A 17,009-nucleotide genomic window follows, 5' to 3' on the forward strand; every position below is an offset into this window, starting at 1 on the left:
AAGTCAAGAGTGAGTAATCGCCTCTTCTTGCTGACAAAACAGTCTTTAGTTTAAGCACCAATCTAACCTTGAGGCAAGATGTTCCAGAACAACCTCCAGGCAGAAGAGTAAAAAAATATCTTAGAACTCAGTTGCTGCATCTGTTAGGTTAACTTGGGACACTGCAGCAGCTGCAACTTCTTGGCTCCTGTGGGTTCTGTGCTTCCAGCACTCCGTACTGCAGAGCTCAGCAGCGCATCATGTCCCAAGGTGAGTGCGAGGACCCCAGATTACTCACCCCACTCAAGTGATGTAGCTCACCCCATTTGGATTCTGCCCCAACTTGCAAGGCTCGTAGGTGGCCCAGAGTCATCTCTTTTAGTCCACCGTTAGCACCAATTTGAGTTTCAATAGTCCCTATCCTCTTGCTCATCCCTTCTCTGCTTCCCCTTTGATCCAGAAGCCGTGATCCTATTGTTTATGAACAAATATACTGATCACTGGTCTGCTCTTCCAAGGACTGAATCAGACTATGGCGTAAAACATTTAATGAGGCTGCCAATCAGCTAGGAAATGACCGTGGTTCTTTATGATCATTATTATTACATTGATATGAGAGATAAGAGCAGAGTCTTAGGACAGTTGCATAATTTGCCTAAGTTTACAACTAGTAAACTCGTCAAATGTAGAGTCAAGATTTGAACCCAGGTTTCCTGGACTTCAGATTCTGTGTCCCTTACGCTGTGCCTTTTCACCTACCATGGTATATACTTAAATCCCCCATTTCTGTCTCCAGTCTGCAGGTTGGGTCATCTTCTGGCATGAATTCAGATGTCTCAGTGCAAAGAGTGTGACAAATCTCTCTCAGCCAGGCCCATTCTATGCCCCATCCTGCCCTGGCCACAGTAGGAGTAGTATCCTTCACCTTCTCCTATTAGTCTGCTTTATTGATGAATTCTTGAGTATTACAAATGCTGGGAAATCAACAGTTTTCTTTGTTTTACAACATTAATTTTTATTTCTAGATCCTTCTATTTCCAGTCTATAAAAGCTACCAATTCTGAGATTCCACTATTATTCTTTGAGAGAATACTCAGCAGTAGGAAAAAGTTTCATAACTAAGTTGTCATATTTTTCTGTCTACTATATAAGTTGTAAATTGTTTTCCATTAGCTTTAATTTAATTCTGCCTTGAAAAGTCGGAAAATGTTCAGAGAGCCCAGTTGATATGCCCTGGCACCAACACTTGGGGATGGTTATGTCACCTCAGCTAAGCAGATGCTTAAGTTATTTAAAAGCTTATTTTAAAGTTCAAATATGAAATTATTACTGCCCAGGCACTTCACCACAGTGCTTAGATAAATGGTATGATAGGCAAGCAATGACTGATACTTTATACGAACAAATACCTTTTTATAGTCTATTAACAATTCTGTGCCTGAGCTAGTGTTATTCACATTATCTTCTAAATGGAGCATTGTTCAGAAGCACTGGGCTGTAATATTATGTGTTACATTACCAGTAGACTAAAGGACTTGAACTATTTTTGAATGATAGCTGGAGAGATACTATGGGATCAATGAGTTTGGTGCCTAAGAGAGACGGGGAGAGGGTAAAAAAGAGCTTCTCCTCTTCTGATTGCTGACTATGGCACGTAAAGAGGATTGATATTTTTATTGGATCCAAATAGTAAGTCACAAAAACAGAAATCAGGGTGGAGGGGGTGTCATTTTCATGGTCTCTCTTGATGAGAGAGAGACACTGGCATTTACTGGACAAGAGGACCCAGCTGGACCAAAAGAGAGAGGGCGTTGGCTTGGACTAAATGGGCCCCTAAGATCCCAGCAAGCTGAGCAGGGTCACAGGAAGCCCTCCAGGCAGGCAGGGAACCCATACAATAATCATCATGGAGACAAATATCCAGTACTTTGGCCATAGTATGCAGTAGCAGTAATAAGAAGGCAGCTTTTAGAGGCACAAAGCCACTCAGCAGTCTCAGGAAACAGGACAAACACCAGGATTACAGCTTACTCATGATTTGAGACCATACCTGGTTGGGGTGGCGGGGGGGGGAGTGAGGGATTGGGTTTCTCACATATATTCAGTCTTATTTCAAGAACTGGCCAGACTGAGTCACTAAATAACAGAGCCTATTTATTTGCTACAGCCTTCTGTAGGTTATGAATAATAAACTCTGTGCATCTATATCCATGGTGATTCTCCTGTCTATCTCTTATGTAACAGTTATATCTTATTCACTGTTGTTTTCCCCTCAGTACCTAGATATATACCTGACTATTTTGAGAGCTTAGTAAATGTGTGGTGATATTCTCCTTTCGAAACTAACCTGTAAGATGGGGGAGCATATTGTTTTTGCTGCTCGTGACAGATCCCCTTAGAGAGAATGGTGACTGTATTAGGTAAATGTCTGTTCTTAGATTTAAAGGAGGAAAGTAAGTCTCCTTAGTCATGGACATAATGAAAAAAAAAAAAAAAGATCTGTGATGCTGAAGCAATGATGAGGCACTGGGTGCTAAGTTAGAGCCTGGTAGGATAGAAAAAGGGTTGAGGAAAGAGGTGGGGAGCTGAGAAGCAAAGGGGGAGTAAGGTCAGCTAAGGAGACTTTCTCAGTGGTGGGGGGACATCGACAACAGGACACAACATGTGGTCCTGAGTTGTTCACGTTACTGGGAACTTTATCTGATTTTCTCAATCATCAGGCTTTGTGTTTGAGATATTTTGGACACAATGGAATTCAAGTGGTGTCCATAATCAGGTAATGCAGGAAGAGAAACACACTTTTGGAACACTAGTATGATCCCTAAATTTAACTAACTCAGAAGAAGGGGGAATGGAAATCTCAGGTTGACAGGTAAAGTGTCAGTTGTGATGATTCACTCCAGTGGAGTTCCTGGAGAGACCTAGGTCTCCCTCTGCTGGTAGGGAGAGAGAAACAAATCCATTTAATGTAAATTTGAAGGATTTGTTAATTTTACAAGACTTCCATTGCAGAGTCAGATCATGAGAACAAAAAGAAATTCTCTACACAGCTTATCTTACAACTTTATCATTCAGTATGGACCTGGCATGCATACACACACACACACACACACACACACACACACACACACACACACACTTCTGGAACTTAAAGAACTTCTGATTACTACAAAAACACATTAATAATCCTTCAAAGTGATGAACTCCTTAAATTAGCACCCTATTGTGTACTTTCATGTTCTAAAATTATAGTTTTTAAGACTCGGGGTGGGAAGCTAGAATTTCAACACCCAAGAATTGAAGTGGACATATAGAACCCTGCCCATCATCCTTGTTACAAAAGCTTATGATAACCTCCCCTCCCCTCAGTATCACCTTTCAGTGTTGAGAAAACCTTTCCAAATGACTTCTTATATAACACCAACTTTTAATAACCAACTTACCCTCAATTGCTCTCACCTTATTTTATTGATTTTAATAACAAGCCTGTAAGTACTTTTATTATGCCCATATACACATATGAGAAAACTGATGCTCATGAATTGATGCTTATGGAGTTTAAACTCATACGTGGTAGAACCAGCACCAAACTCCCAGCTGACCACGAGACCTCAAAACAGGAATTACTGGGAAGTGAGGGAGGAATCCAGCCATCATAGTCTGGGCCCAAAATTCTTTCCCTAAAACTTTCTACATAACACTGTGCCTCTTATATGGTAAGGTGTGTCTTGCTTATGCCTTTTAAGAAAAAATATGGAAATTAAAGCAGTCTCTATTACTAATGATGCTGGCACCTGGCAATGTCATAACATGAATTATACAATAAAGCAAGGTAATTATGCCAAAATGATTAATCAGAACTACTAAGAAACTTATATTATTATCCTATATTAAAAATTCATCCTAAAGACATGTATAATTCCAAACTCAAAATTATATCAAGCCAGACTCGCTCCCTGAGTATAAAATAGAAACACATTTTCTCTGCCTCTCTCTCACTTTCCCTTCCCAGATAGCAATAATAATAATGCTAATTTAAACAGTATTAGACTGTGCAGCCAGTTTATACAGATTATTGTCTCAGAATCTAATTTTATCACAACAGTGACACCGTGAAGTAAGAGAGTCGAGGTGTAAATATCTTATTTTAAAGATGAAAATGTTTAGAATGGAAAGTGGCATTGCCTTGCTTAATTTCACACCACGTGTTAGTGTCAGGAGGCTTCAATACAGATTTTGTGACATTTTCTAACGTGCTGTGAAGCAAAGAGCAGTAGCCCTTTCACCTTAAACAAACCCACGATGGAGCTAAATGAAACGGATGTCTGGTATTATGCATCACCAGTTCGTCAAGACTGCAGATAACCAGCTTTTCTTCTAGCCACCATCATCACTAGATACTGTTTCCCATTCTATGGTTTTACAATGATTCCCAGATGCCTCTTAAATTCCACTTAAAAACTGAATTGGAGCAACTGGTTTGTTTGTTTTCAGCTCTTAGTGTTTTACTAAGGTTGTTCAAGTTTTATCCTTTTGCGGCACTGCTTATAAAAATTTCCTCTGTGCCAAACCGCATTCTTTTCCTTTAGATCATAAGCACTTCCGAAGAAGGGCTTAACTTTCTTCCCTTTCCAATTTCTTGTTTCCAACTTCTCTGGAACTTTCCAGAGCCTCATTGGCATGGATGCTGTGTCAGGTGCTGGTTTACTGACTAAAAAAGCATGTGGCTTGGATTAAGACCTTGGCTGGTGTTCTCTAGGACCAGCCAGTTTTAGTCTAACAGCTTTTTAATGAAACCCCAGGCCTTTCTAGGAGAGGAGAAAGTTAAAAAAACTGGAGAGAGGAGAGAGCTGGTGTAAGGAGAGAAAACTACTCAGTAAAGGAACTGAAGCTTTGGGAGATGGAGGAAAGTAAATTCATCTGGGGCATATTTTTACCAATGCTTCTTGATCTGAGATTTCTGCTGTGGCTTCATTTCGGATCAGTCTGGGAAAATTCCTTACTCTCTGTTTCTCTGGATGCCTATAGAGCCAGCTGCCTGCACTGGACAAGCCAAGTACCCCAGGCAGCCTGGGAAATGTTCCCCTCATTGTTGTTGTTTGTTTGTTTGTTTGTTTGTTTGTTTGTTTTTTAATGTTTGTTTTTTAATGTTACAAGACGATTCCTTCACTAAATTAGACTAAGATGATTCACACAGCATTTCCCTCTGCCTAAAGATCTGAACAGATTAAAAGCTCCTGATACACAATAAACTTTCTATTTTAATTTGTACAACACTATCACCTTTTTAACCCTGATGAAACTATAAGGTGTGGATGTCTCAAAGTCACATCAAAACGAAAAGGACACAGTTTAGAAAACAAAAGCAACTTCAAATTAATTCCATTTCTTTATTTGTATTAACACCATTAAGTGTGTGTTGGGACTAGTGCTAGGTGGGACTAGTAAATATTAAGGCTATGAGAAAATGAATGAATTCTGTCCTGTCAGTAATTTATTTTCACCTGCGGTCCTCACACTCACGCCCTGAGTTACGTAAGTCACATATAATCATTCCTCTTTTGTTTGCTCTAGTTTGAGGGTTAAAGGCGAAACGACTTCCCTAAAGAACATGCAGCAAGCAAGAGGCACAGCCAGGACAGAAATATGGGCCTTCCCTCGCCAGCCTAGTACACGGACCACATCCTCTGGCTCCTAATAAATGCTAACCTTTCTGTGAAATGACGCCGCTCTTCTTTTCACGGAGAAGACACGTGGGAAATAATAATGAATTGTTTAAGTTTTTCAACTCTACAGCAAGAGCATAATCCACAGACAGAGAATGTTACGTATTTGTGCTTGATCTTATTGTGAGATAAACTTTTCTCAATGTTAATGATTAAAACATATTACAGTTCTATTTTAAAATGAAAAACACATCAAATGGTGTTCTAGCATAGGAAATGTATGCTCTTTTGTCTCTAAACATAAGTCTAGTTTACAGGTACAGCTCTATCACAACTATAATTTGAGTACACAGCCACGGATAACAAACTTTTATATGGTAAATTTGTTCTCTTAAATGTCTTGCTTCCCTTATTACCTGTAATATGGAATAAAACTGTTTTTAAGTAGGAAGTCAAGTTTAAAATATGAATATTAAGATAAAAATAATTGTCTAATACAGTCCCCAAAGACATTTTTTCCCAATTAATTTGTTACCTCATTTCTTTAGCATAAGATGTTTAAAAATATCACAGATCGACCTACCTTCTAATTCAAAACTTTCGATGAATGATGAAGTGATGATTAGCAAATTTGCTGTTCCTTGGATCTCCTCCCATCTTTTCTTCCTGTACTTCCTCTCATTTTCCTTCTTCCTTCCCTCCCTTTATTTATTCTGAACTCTCTCAGGTTATTCCTTTTACCCCTCTAATCACTCTGGCAGCTGACTTGGATATAACACCAATTATTTCTCTGAAAGTAAGCAGGACTTGACTTCCCTAATGAGCTCTTATTCAGAATAGGAGCTGTTTTCATTTCATTCTGTCATTGAACCTTTAGAGGAAGACTATTTTATGAATTTAACAAGAGAAAATAAATGAACAATTTATGTCATTAATTTTATCAGTCTTTTTAGGCGAATATTGTAAGCATGAAGCATCAAAGGCTTAAAAAAATGTTTCACAAGTTCAAAACAATAAGTTGTTTGAACTTATTTGGTCTTAGGGAAGTTCTTAATGGATGTTTAACAAATGTATTTCAATCTTTTTTTTTCTCTCTCTAAACTAAAATTAGTCTAGGTGTATAATTCTAAAGTTGTTCATTCAGGGACCCCCCAAAGAGCTTTAAGGGTCACATTCAATTCTAGGGTTATTAAAAATAACATAGTAATTCCCTTTATAAAAATTCTTATGTACTTGACATTTTTGTATAAAAACAGCACAATAGTTCGATATTTTATGTAACTCTTTTAAAACCTGGGCCCATGTGTTTCAGTCTCAGCATAGCATTGCCTTCAGAAAACACAAAGTAATTAAAAATAATTCCATTTCTTTATAAACTAGAAGAGATTCTAAATATCAAGCCCACCACTGTAATTATTAAACACCCTATATTCTCCTGTCCACTTTCCAGCCCTTTCCAAGGCCACTATCTCAAAGGTCAGAGTGACTCTTTCTTCGTTCCCTTCAGGATATTTGATCTTATGCAATTGTGGGGTTTGGTTGCTGATTAAGCAGTCTAAGAATCTGAAGTCAGCAGGGTGGCAATTTAAAAGGAAAGATGGACATGAACTGGGGGAGAGCAAGGACACAATGAAACCCAAGAAGATGAACTAGAACCTGCATTAATGTCTTACTGAGTCCGACTTGGATGGTTCAAGTGGCCTCAGGAGAAGAGGGTGAATTAATTGATCATGATGCTACATGTACACCTGGCCTAGCAGTGGGAGAAACTGAAGGAGGCTCCAGAGGGAACTTCAGGAGCTACAGGCGCTGCAGTCCTGGAAACCAAGTCAGCCAGCAGAGCAGGGACAACCTGTATATGCTGTATCTGTGCCCTTATGCCTCTGAAGCAACTTTCTGAGCATAAAAAGAACTATGGCGGCTGCTGCTAAACTCTCAGTTTCCCATTCCCAGGCAAAATGTCTTTTGTGGTCCCTGAAAAATCAGAACAATTTAGGAAAGAGAATCCTGGGAAATGTAGTTCTAGCATAGCTACGCTAACACATTTCTAGATCCAGCACAGGGGAGGAGGCAGGGACTGACTTCAAGAAAGACTCCAAAGAAGGATAATTGAAACTTCCTTTGCACTAAAGACATTTGCATGCTGTTAATTTAAATGGAGTAAGCAGATGTATTTACATTTTAAACAGAGTCTCCCAGAATTGTAGCAATCTAATTATTCAACTTTATTTAAATGCATAACAATCTGAGTTCCAGATTGAAATGACATTTTTGATTCAACAATTATTTGGACATATATAGTAGCAGTGGTAGGCTTGTGCCTTTTCTCATAAGTCCTGCTTTCAACTAAATTTATGAATCAGTTAAAAAAAAAGAACAAAAACCTGTCAATACATGAATGTGTAAAATAAACATGTTATTATTGTTAATAACCATGTTGTTAATTGTGTTATTATTGACCATATTAATAGATGAGCCTGTAAAACCTCCTGCTGAGTTTTCCATCATTGCTGAAACATATCATTAACATGTTCTCTAACAGCCAAGTTATTGCATGTTCAGAGATCTTGATAGCTGAATAAGATTCCTTTAGAAATATGTATGGATTGAAGATTTTGCAAACTTGGCACAAAGGAAATTTTCTCAACTCTCTCATTATTCAAAAAATAATTAAATTAAAATCAACTCAATAGATTACAAAGACACAAGTGACAAAAATTATAATCTTGCAGTGAAGATAAATTGGAGACATTGATGGAATGTGTTTTCATTATTACTGGCATTTGTAATCTAGACACCTTAAACTTCAATATATTCAATTCAATACATAAGTCACTATATAATAAAATTCTATTTAAAAATCTAGTGTTAAAATGGTTCAAATATATACATATAGTCAGTATGAAGGTGTTCGATGTTTACCCAGTAATTTTTTATATATTCGTTATCTTTGGACGATGTTCTTGATGCCTAAAATATTCGTTAAACTGATTTAATGGAGCAAAGTAATACAAATCATTTGGCAATGATTTCATATATGTAAATAAACAATGATACATTATAAAGTGCAAGTGACTCCAGCATCTTCAGCATGTGAACAGGCTCTCACACCCCAGACTTGAATTTTACACTCTTCGATCGATGATTCTCTCCCAAAACAAAATATTTCATTCAGCCATATTGGACCAGTACCTGCAAAAATCAGATACAACTGCAGTAGTAAGTGTAGTTAGTGTTTATGTTTGAGTGAAGCAAAGCCATGTGTTGTTCATTATCTACCATGTTTCCTTGAAAATAGACCGGGTCTTATGTTAATTTTTGCTTCAAAAGACGCAGTAGGGCTTATGTTCAGGGGATGTCATCCTAAAAAAAAATCATGCTAGGGCTTATTTTCTGGTTAGGTCTTATTTTTGCAAGAACACGGTATATACAAGTCCTGTGATCCCTATGAGGATTCAAAAATTAACCCCCAACCCCAGAAAACTTTATATTTTGTAAATGTGTAAAATACTAAAATACAAAGTATAAGAGCTATAACAAAAGTACATACACAGTTCTACAAAATCATAGATTAAAGAATGATTGCTTTGTTCTAAGCATTTAACAAATTGATTTTATTTTATTTTTTTAATAAAGAAAGAAATAACCTTTAATAATAATGGATATATGCGATGACTTGATGATCTAAACGTATCTGTATGAGGTATATCTGAACGTAAGGTATCTTGGAGTTCTTGCTTCCACTGTATTTCAGTTTACTTGTGCCTGGTTTACCAAATATATTACCTATTTTTAATTAAACTAAGACTAATACAATCAGCAAAGGGCTTACAGACTGTCGTATAAGAAGACCATGGATTATTAATGGCAAATACACACAAACAACAAGAAAATAGCAGAACTAATGCTATTCTTTACTTATCCTTTGTCTGAACTCTTCCTCAGATGCATTAGAAGGAAAAACAAAGTCTAGGCTATCTGCAGTAGGCTACCTGGCTGATATTTATCTAAATAAACAAACTTAACTGCCACTTTTAAGATAAGAACATTATTTTATCAATGAAGAAGAAAACAATGGCTTTTTTAAAAGGAATTCATGGCGAGTAAAGGTCATTTTAAAAATGAATGCTGGAAATATTTTTCTGATATTCTCTAAAGATTTTCTAAGTATATCACATATATAAGTTATTTTTTTACACTTAAAATATTCAGAAACCAGAACTTTTGGAAACTTCTAAATGAATGATTTCATAGGGTTTTGTTACACAATTTAATACTGCAAAAAACTCATCCTACTGAGTTTTCAAGAACATTTCAAAAAATTGATGACTTAGCAGCTAAATTTTAACAAATACTTTTGAAAAACTGGCGGAAGGTAAATAAATATGTTAACACTGCAAACAGAATCAGTAAATCATATTTTTCATTTGGATCAATATAATGTTAAAAGATTCTCGGTCACAAGAACTATATAAAACATATTTGGAAATAAATTCAACTTAGAAACAGAACTCTGTGTAGCTATAAAAAAGTGTTAAATTAAGACTTGTTTTTCAAAGAGGCACATATAATGTCACATATAATAACATTTCAAATGATTTTTCAAATATTCTGTGAACTCAATAAGTTAACAATATGTACATGATTAATAATGTATCCATTTGAACAGTAGTATGTGCACATAATATATGAAAAAACTAGCAGATATTGGGAATTTTGTAATCACAATGTGGATAACATTTGACCAAACCTTAAAGAAATGGATAGAGGTTTCCATGTATAAAAAAAGAAGTCACTCCATATAGTGGGGGGAGTATGAAAATGCTTGAGGTATTAGAATAGTTAACAGTCTTCCTGGCATATGAAACAAAAAGGATACTAATGATGGAAGGACACATTAGGAAGGTGGGATAGAAAGCTGGGACCATACTATAAATTTTTAAAAATTTTATATTGTGAGTTACCAAAAGAAATGACATTTTCAGAACTACATTTTAGAAGTGTGTGTCTGGCAGAAATATGGAAGAAGAATCCATAAGCCAGAAGAACAGTTAATAGGATGTCTATATAGATGTTTTCTGTGATGGTTCATGTTTTTATTTACTTTTAGAAATAGGAAGTTTTGATTTCCACATATAAAATAAATTGGTGCAATCACTTAATTTTTGAATAATTTTTGGCTTCACTAGAATGATCCAAATATGAGACAAAATTATATTCTGGTTTACATTATGAAGGTAATTAGAAATATTGCATTTTTCATTTAATATGATAATAATTAAATCATTAGGATTCAAACAATATTTCTGTTACAAAAGCAAAGGTTTTCTTGGACTGATTAAGTGTAAGAGTAGTAATAGTAACCTGGAGAGCACCAGTGTTTTTTGAAATGTTTATAAGAGCAGTGAATTTTTTTAACTTGAAATTTTAAGGCAGATAAAAAGAAAAAAGATTAAGGGAATATGATCTCAAAACCAGAAATCTTTCCAAGAACACTTTTTGGTTCCCAAATTGATCTTACTAGGTATATAGCATGGTCCCATTTGTGTTGGTGAGTGTGTATATGTGTGAGCATGTTTGTATATGTGCTTCTTTTTAAATACTGTATATAAAGTCTACACCAAATTTTTGGAAGTCCAAAAGGGCTACTATGCAAAAATATAGGCAAATAATAACAATTGCACAAAGAGTAAAACTACTCCCATGTTAACATGAAAGGGAGTCAAAATATTGGGGCATTTATAAATTGTATTTACTACATTTATGGAGACTTATAAATTGTATAAATACATACAAGTAAAACTTTTTCTGAAAGCTGCCGCTCTGTCATAATTGGGAACACGAGAATGTTATGGCTCCATGACTTCCGTACCCAGGGTACTGTGATGCTTTCACTCTACATTTTGTACATCTAGTCACTGGAGTTAGATGTCATCAGTGCAGACTTTTTACAACCCGGGAAAAAAGAATTAAGAGCTGGACCTCCCAATGGTTACTACACCAGCAAGGTTATCCCCATAGAGGCAGCACAAGACAGATGTTACTTAGTCAATTAATGTGCTGACATGTGGGCACAAGTTTTTAGAAACCACAGTAAAGGAATTCATGGATGTTAGAATACCAAAGCTATCATAATAATAATGAACATTTAAGCCCACTCTTTGAAGAATTTACAATGTGGCGGGAAACATTCAAAGTACTTTTGATCTGTTATCTCATTGAATCCTCAAATAACCTTAAAACATTAAGTGCTTTTATAGTGTTATTTTACTGTTGAGGAAAGTAAAAATCAGAGAGAATAAGTAACTGCCCAAGGTCACATAGCTAATGAATGACGGAGAATTCCCACCTTGTATCTGTCTAGAGCCAGCGCCTTTAAATCAATGATTTACTGCAATCTTCTGCATTATTAGATTCGGTTGTTGAACAAATCTGTTTTGAGTCCCTGCATGAGTGAACAAAATCAAAATCCATTCTCTCTAGGACTGGCCTCCTAGTGAGTACTTCTGTTTTACGTACATGGAACAACTGAGGTTGTACATGTAATAAGTGGCAGAACTGATACTTGCATCTCGAACACCTAGTTCTTATTCCGGTGTTTTTTCCACCAAGAACATATTTGTAACTCTGTTCTTTAGCTAACTGGAAAAGATTCAGACACAGTGAGTAAGTTTTCAGACACAGGGAACATACTAGGTCGTTTTACAAATGATTTTTAAAAGTTACTCTTCTAATAATCTTGTAAAATAATGCAAACTATCTCCATTTCATGAGTAAATATACTGAGGTTCAGGAAGGATGAATGGCTTTCTCAACAGAGAGAACCAAGCAAAACAACAGAACATAACCGCCTTTAGAACTTGGTCATATTTATTGTCTACATCGAAGCCCAAATAGAGTTATAAAAATATTTTTTGAAGATTTGTTGTTTTACTTCTATATTAATATATTTAAAACTATTGAGCCTAAGGGAAAATTTTAATATGCATTTCCCATATCCTTCCAAGTTGTTTTCTGCATTAAAAATTAATGCAAAGGTACATAAAATTAGTAAAATTTTATCTTCATGCAAACCTCAAAGATGGAGAAACAAAATTTGTTTTTATTTCTTAGGTAATAACTGTTATTCAAGGATTTTTTTGCTGCGGCTGTCATTGTCAGTTTTTGCCTTTGAACTATCCTTTCTACTTAGTGGAAACCTGTGCAAAATTGATGTGTACATTTTAGATATGTTTTTATACTGTAACCTATCATCTGTCTATTTATCTACTTAACCATCTGTATATCTACAATTCCCTTTACAATTTCAGGGCTGTGGGAGGACGAACTGACCGACTTGCTGTTTCCAAAAGCAGACAATGCTCAATGTGTTGTTCGTTACTTCTGAAATTTGATGGGCTTGGTTTGCAATACTTGAGAGTATGCTTAACAGATGACACCATTTCCTCATAATCTCTTTTTTAAAAATACAGATATTGTTATTTCTTTCAGAGATTTGCGTTTCTTGTATTCTGATCTTCAGTAACCCACCGCTTTCATGAAAATAAAAGAGAAGTTAATCAGATTTCATACATTAGCCAGATATGTATTAAAATGATGAGGTTTGAGATTAGCTGCTAAGTAGATATGTGGGGAAGCAAAAAATCACAAATGGTTGAAAATCTCTGAAAGAATCTTTATTAAATACAGTTATGGCTGGCTGATATGAATTTGTATCACTTAAAATATCTAATTGGGAAATACTTTTGTCAACAGCTTCTCCTTCAAGGAAAACATTATTATTTTATTTCATTTTTTTGTTGTTGTTGTTGTTCAAAGTTGAAAATGGAGTGGGCATCGGAATACAGAATGCGTAAACAGACCATAGTTCTGGATTCTAGTTTTGTGGTTCTAAAGAAGCCACTTATTCCCCGTTTTATCATCTATGCAGAATAAAAGAATGTGGCTAAAATACCTCTAAGATTTCATTTACCTTTACACTTCTATGATTTTAAAATACTCACACATATAAAAACTCACAAACACAAATGGGACTATGCTATCTATATCTAGTAAGAGCAATTTGGGAACCAAAAAGTGTTCTTGAAAGATTTCGTATTTTGAGATCACATTCCCTTAATATTTTTTCTGTTTTATCTGCCTTAAAATTTCAAGTCGAAAAGACTCACCACTGTTAAAAACATTTCAAAAATACTGGTGCTCTCCAGGTTACTATTACTACTCTTACAATCAATCAGTCCAAGAAAACCTTTGCTTTTGTAATAGAAATATTGTTTGAATCCTAATGATTTAATTATTATTATTATATTAAATGAAAAAGCAAGCTCTTTAGACATATAGTTCTTAAGGATAAAGAACTTAGGACATTCTATCTAGTGAAAAGAGACAGGCTGAGACAATGAATCTAGACCTCCCTCCACCAACCACAACAATAGCTATGTAAATTTGGGCAAGTTTTGTGACAGATGACAGCTTTACTTACTTTCTCTGAAAAACTGGGGCTATAATACATGTTTTTCACAGGCACTGTGTGCACTAAATAAAATCATGTAGTGAGCTCTTGACAAACAATATTATTTCATACTTAGCATTGTCTCTGTTGCCATAAGTAACCAAACAAATATGTTTAGAACTCTATAGGCTCTATATATCAGGTTCTGTAATATCCAACATGTAAATATTTACATTTTAAAATTTGCAGGGATCAGTATGTATTTGACTTCTGACCCATTGATATATTTTATTTATTTTTGAGATTATTTTTACTCCCATTAACTAAAGCAGAGGTGCAGTTATATTTTTTGATCTCCTTCAGTTTATTCTTATATTTTTTAAAATTCCATTTAGAAAACTGATTATGGAATGTGAGAGGGATAATGAATCAATGATGACATTCGTGTTTAGAATTTTGTTTTCTGCTTTCAAGTGTGAATCAGCACAAACTTCTATAAACTGAGATGACATAGAGGCTTCAGGTCCAGCTCTCACTTCCTGCATCAGCGTATAGCCTCAGATAAGCCCGGCTCAAATTCCCGGAGTACCACCATTTCCTGATAAAGCTCATCCAAGTTTGCTACAGGGAGACCACTGGGACAAGAGACTGGAAAGCCTACGTAGGGAGAGAAGCGACTCACTCCCCTTTCCCGCTCCTGCAATGTCAAGCACCAGATACCTCTCAGTGCTTCCTTAATTTAACCTTTTTGTCAGGAAAAAGAAAGAACATTCCATTTTATGCAAAAGGTTCATCCAAAAGAAGGAACCTATTATTTAAAGGACCAGGCTTTAAGCTTTATTCTTATAAATATTTTTTTTTTCTTTTTTTTTATGAAGCTGCAAGGATTATCTCAGGTAAACCAGGATTGCTATTTTAACACCAGAAAAAATAAGGGGAGGGGGGAGGACTGTGTCCAGAAAATTGTATTCTTTCTTTAATGGGGGAATTATACAATGGGAACAAATTCAAATTTTTCCTTCTTGTTTCAATGCTGCTAATAATGTATAAAGTAGTATTAATTTGATTCTTCTTACTTTCCTAAGAAATGACAAATAATTAAAATTCTAACGCATTTCTTTCTCGTCCTATTTCCTCCACTCATATTTCTAAGTTTCCTTTCCTGTCTCTATTCTGCATTCCAAATCGCTTTTTTTGTTTACCCCTGAGTGAAACGGTAATTTTAAGGTGGAGGAGTGGGAAAATCAGGAGTTCAAACAGCTTTCCATAAAGAGGTCATTTGCCATGTCTAATCCAAAATCAGCTTACAATGTAAGCCTGTTTCTTAAAATACAATGTACAATGAAGCAGATCATGAAAATTATTTCTCAGATTCTTTTTCTTCAGAACAAGTAACCTCAGTTCTATTCTTTCTCTCTGCTCATCTTGCTTTGTTATTTTAAAATTCTGATAATTATCCATCAATTGTGTGGTACTGAACTCTACATAGAGAGCTGAGATGAGAGCCGATCTGCTTTGGGTTCAGTGGGGAGATCATCCGAGTTCCTAGACAGTGCATATCCGTCACAACTCTGTCTGTACAGTGGAAAATCCCGCTCAACTTTAAGAGCCTTGGAACATCACTGCTGTCACTGTACAATACTGATCTGACTCTTCTACTTTTCAAAGAGGATGGAAAATACACTTGCAATTATATCGTTGGTGATGATCTCTGCCACTCTTGAGCGAAGCTGCGAGGCAGGCTTTGTACTGGGCACATTTTGTACGACAGCTCACTTAAGATTCAGAATAAATCTGCTGGGTTGGTATTATTATTATTATTATTATTATTATTATTATTATTATTATTATTTTATTGAAAAAAAAATGAAATTCTGAGACATAAGTACCAGAGCTAAAGTCTCAACTCATATCTCCTTAGTTATCAAGCGCCTAGTCTTTCCAATTTACTTCAGCAGGCACTTGAAAATGAGAAAGGAAAAACAAAATTCTGACATGCCTTGTTGTTTTATTATAATTAATCTCTAATATAATGTATAGAATCACCAACTACCATAAATACACAGCCTCACTAAAAACGAACATTCATCTTAGAGAAGTAGTCAGTTAGCTGAAGAAAACTGGAGAAAATTGCCTCCGTATAGGCAAAAAAACAACCACAGGAGACTAAACTCTATTGTTTCATTACTTATTTAAACAGAAAACATTTTCTTGCCAGTATTTTAAAACACATATTTTCTTCCTTTTTACCAGTGCTTTAGACCAGAAATGTCTAGGGATATGAGCAGGAATGAATAAAAGCTGCGGGGCAAAGAGTATTTTACTTATAAGACTAGGCCTTAAAGTTAATGCAATCTTAAAACAATAGTCTCCAACTGTGGCTTTTACCATCTGTGTTTGGGAACTTCAATGGAAAAGCAGCTTAGAAGTCTGTGATAAGGCTTCATATACACAGAAGAAATAAAACAGGGGTACAACATCTTGTTCTCTTTCCTACCACAAGTTGTATTTTGCCAAACGTTATTAGTTTCCCCTGAATTCAGGTACATATGCTAGAGCTGTTGCTCTGAACTGGTTTTCTCTTTGTAATAGATTAAAGGTTTTACTTCAAGATATAAGAAATTAATAAACTGTACTACCAGGCTTGTTTCTTAAAGATAGAAAACTAAATGCAGAGCCGTCAACTCTTTGAAGTAAGTAAGCTATGACATCACTTATATTGATAAAAGGTATTTTAGTGTATTTTTCTCATTTTGGATTGAGCTAGTCAGCTAGTCCCCATTGATTAAATTATCTAGACAACTGGCAAACTGTATTTCATTCTGGCAACAAAAGCACATCCTAAGAATTCAGATCATCACATGCTATTTAGAGAAGAAGACTTTTTAGCCACCTACAAAGTGACTAAAGGT

At 35.5% G+C, this 17,009-nt stretch overlaps 1 protein-coding gene across 1 annotated transcript in view; it reads right to left on the reverse strand.

Annotated features, from left to right (window-relative positions):
- Nucleotides 1–7,690: 7,690 nt before the first annotated feature.
- Nucleotides 7,691–17,009, reverse strand: part of MSR1 (macrophage scavenger receptor 1) — a 72,867-nt gene continuing 63,548 nt past the window's right edge. Inside the window, exon 10 of the mRNA XM_033105130.1 lies at nt 7,691–8,837. Within this exon, the coding sequence (XP_032961021.1) occupies nt 8,704–8,837 (134 nt within the window). The 3' untranslated portion in view covers nt 7,691–8,703. The remainder of the gene's footprint in view (nt 8,838–17,009) is intronic.

Source organism: Rhinolophus ferrumequinum, chromosome 4 (genome assembly GCF_004115265.2).
Source record: "Rhinolophus ferrumequinum isolate MPI-CBG mRhiFer1 chromosome 4, mRhiFer1_v1.p, whole genome shotgun sequence".
Taxonomy (NCBI): Eukaryota; Metazoa; Chordata; class Mammalia; order Chiroptera; family Rhinolophidae; genus Rhinolophus; species Rhinolophus ferrumequinum.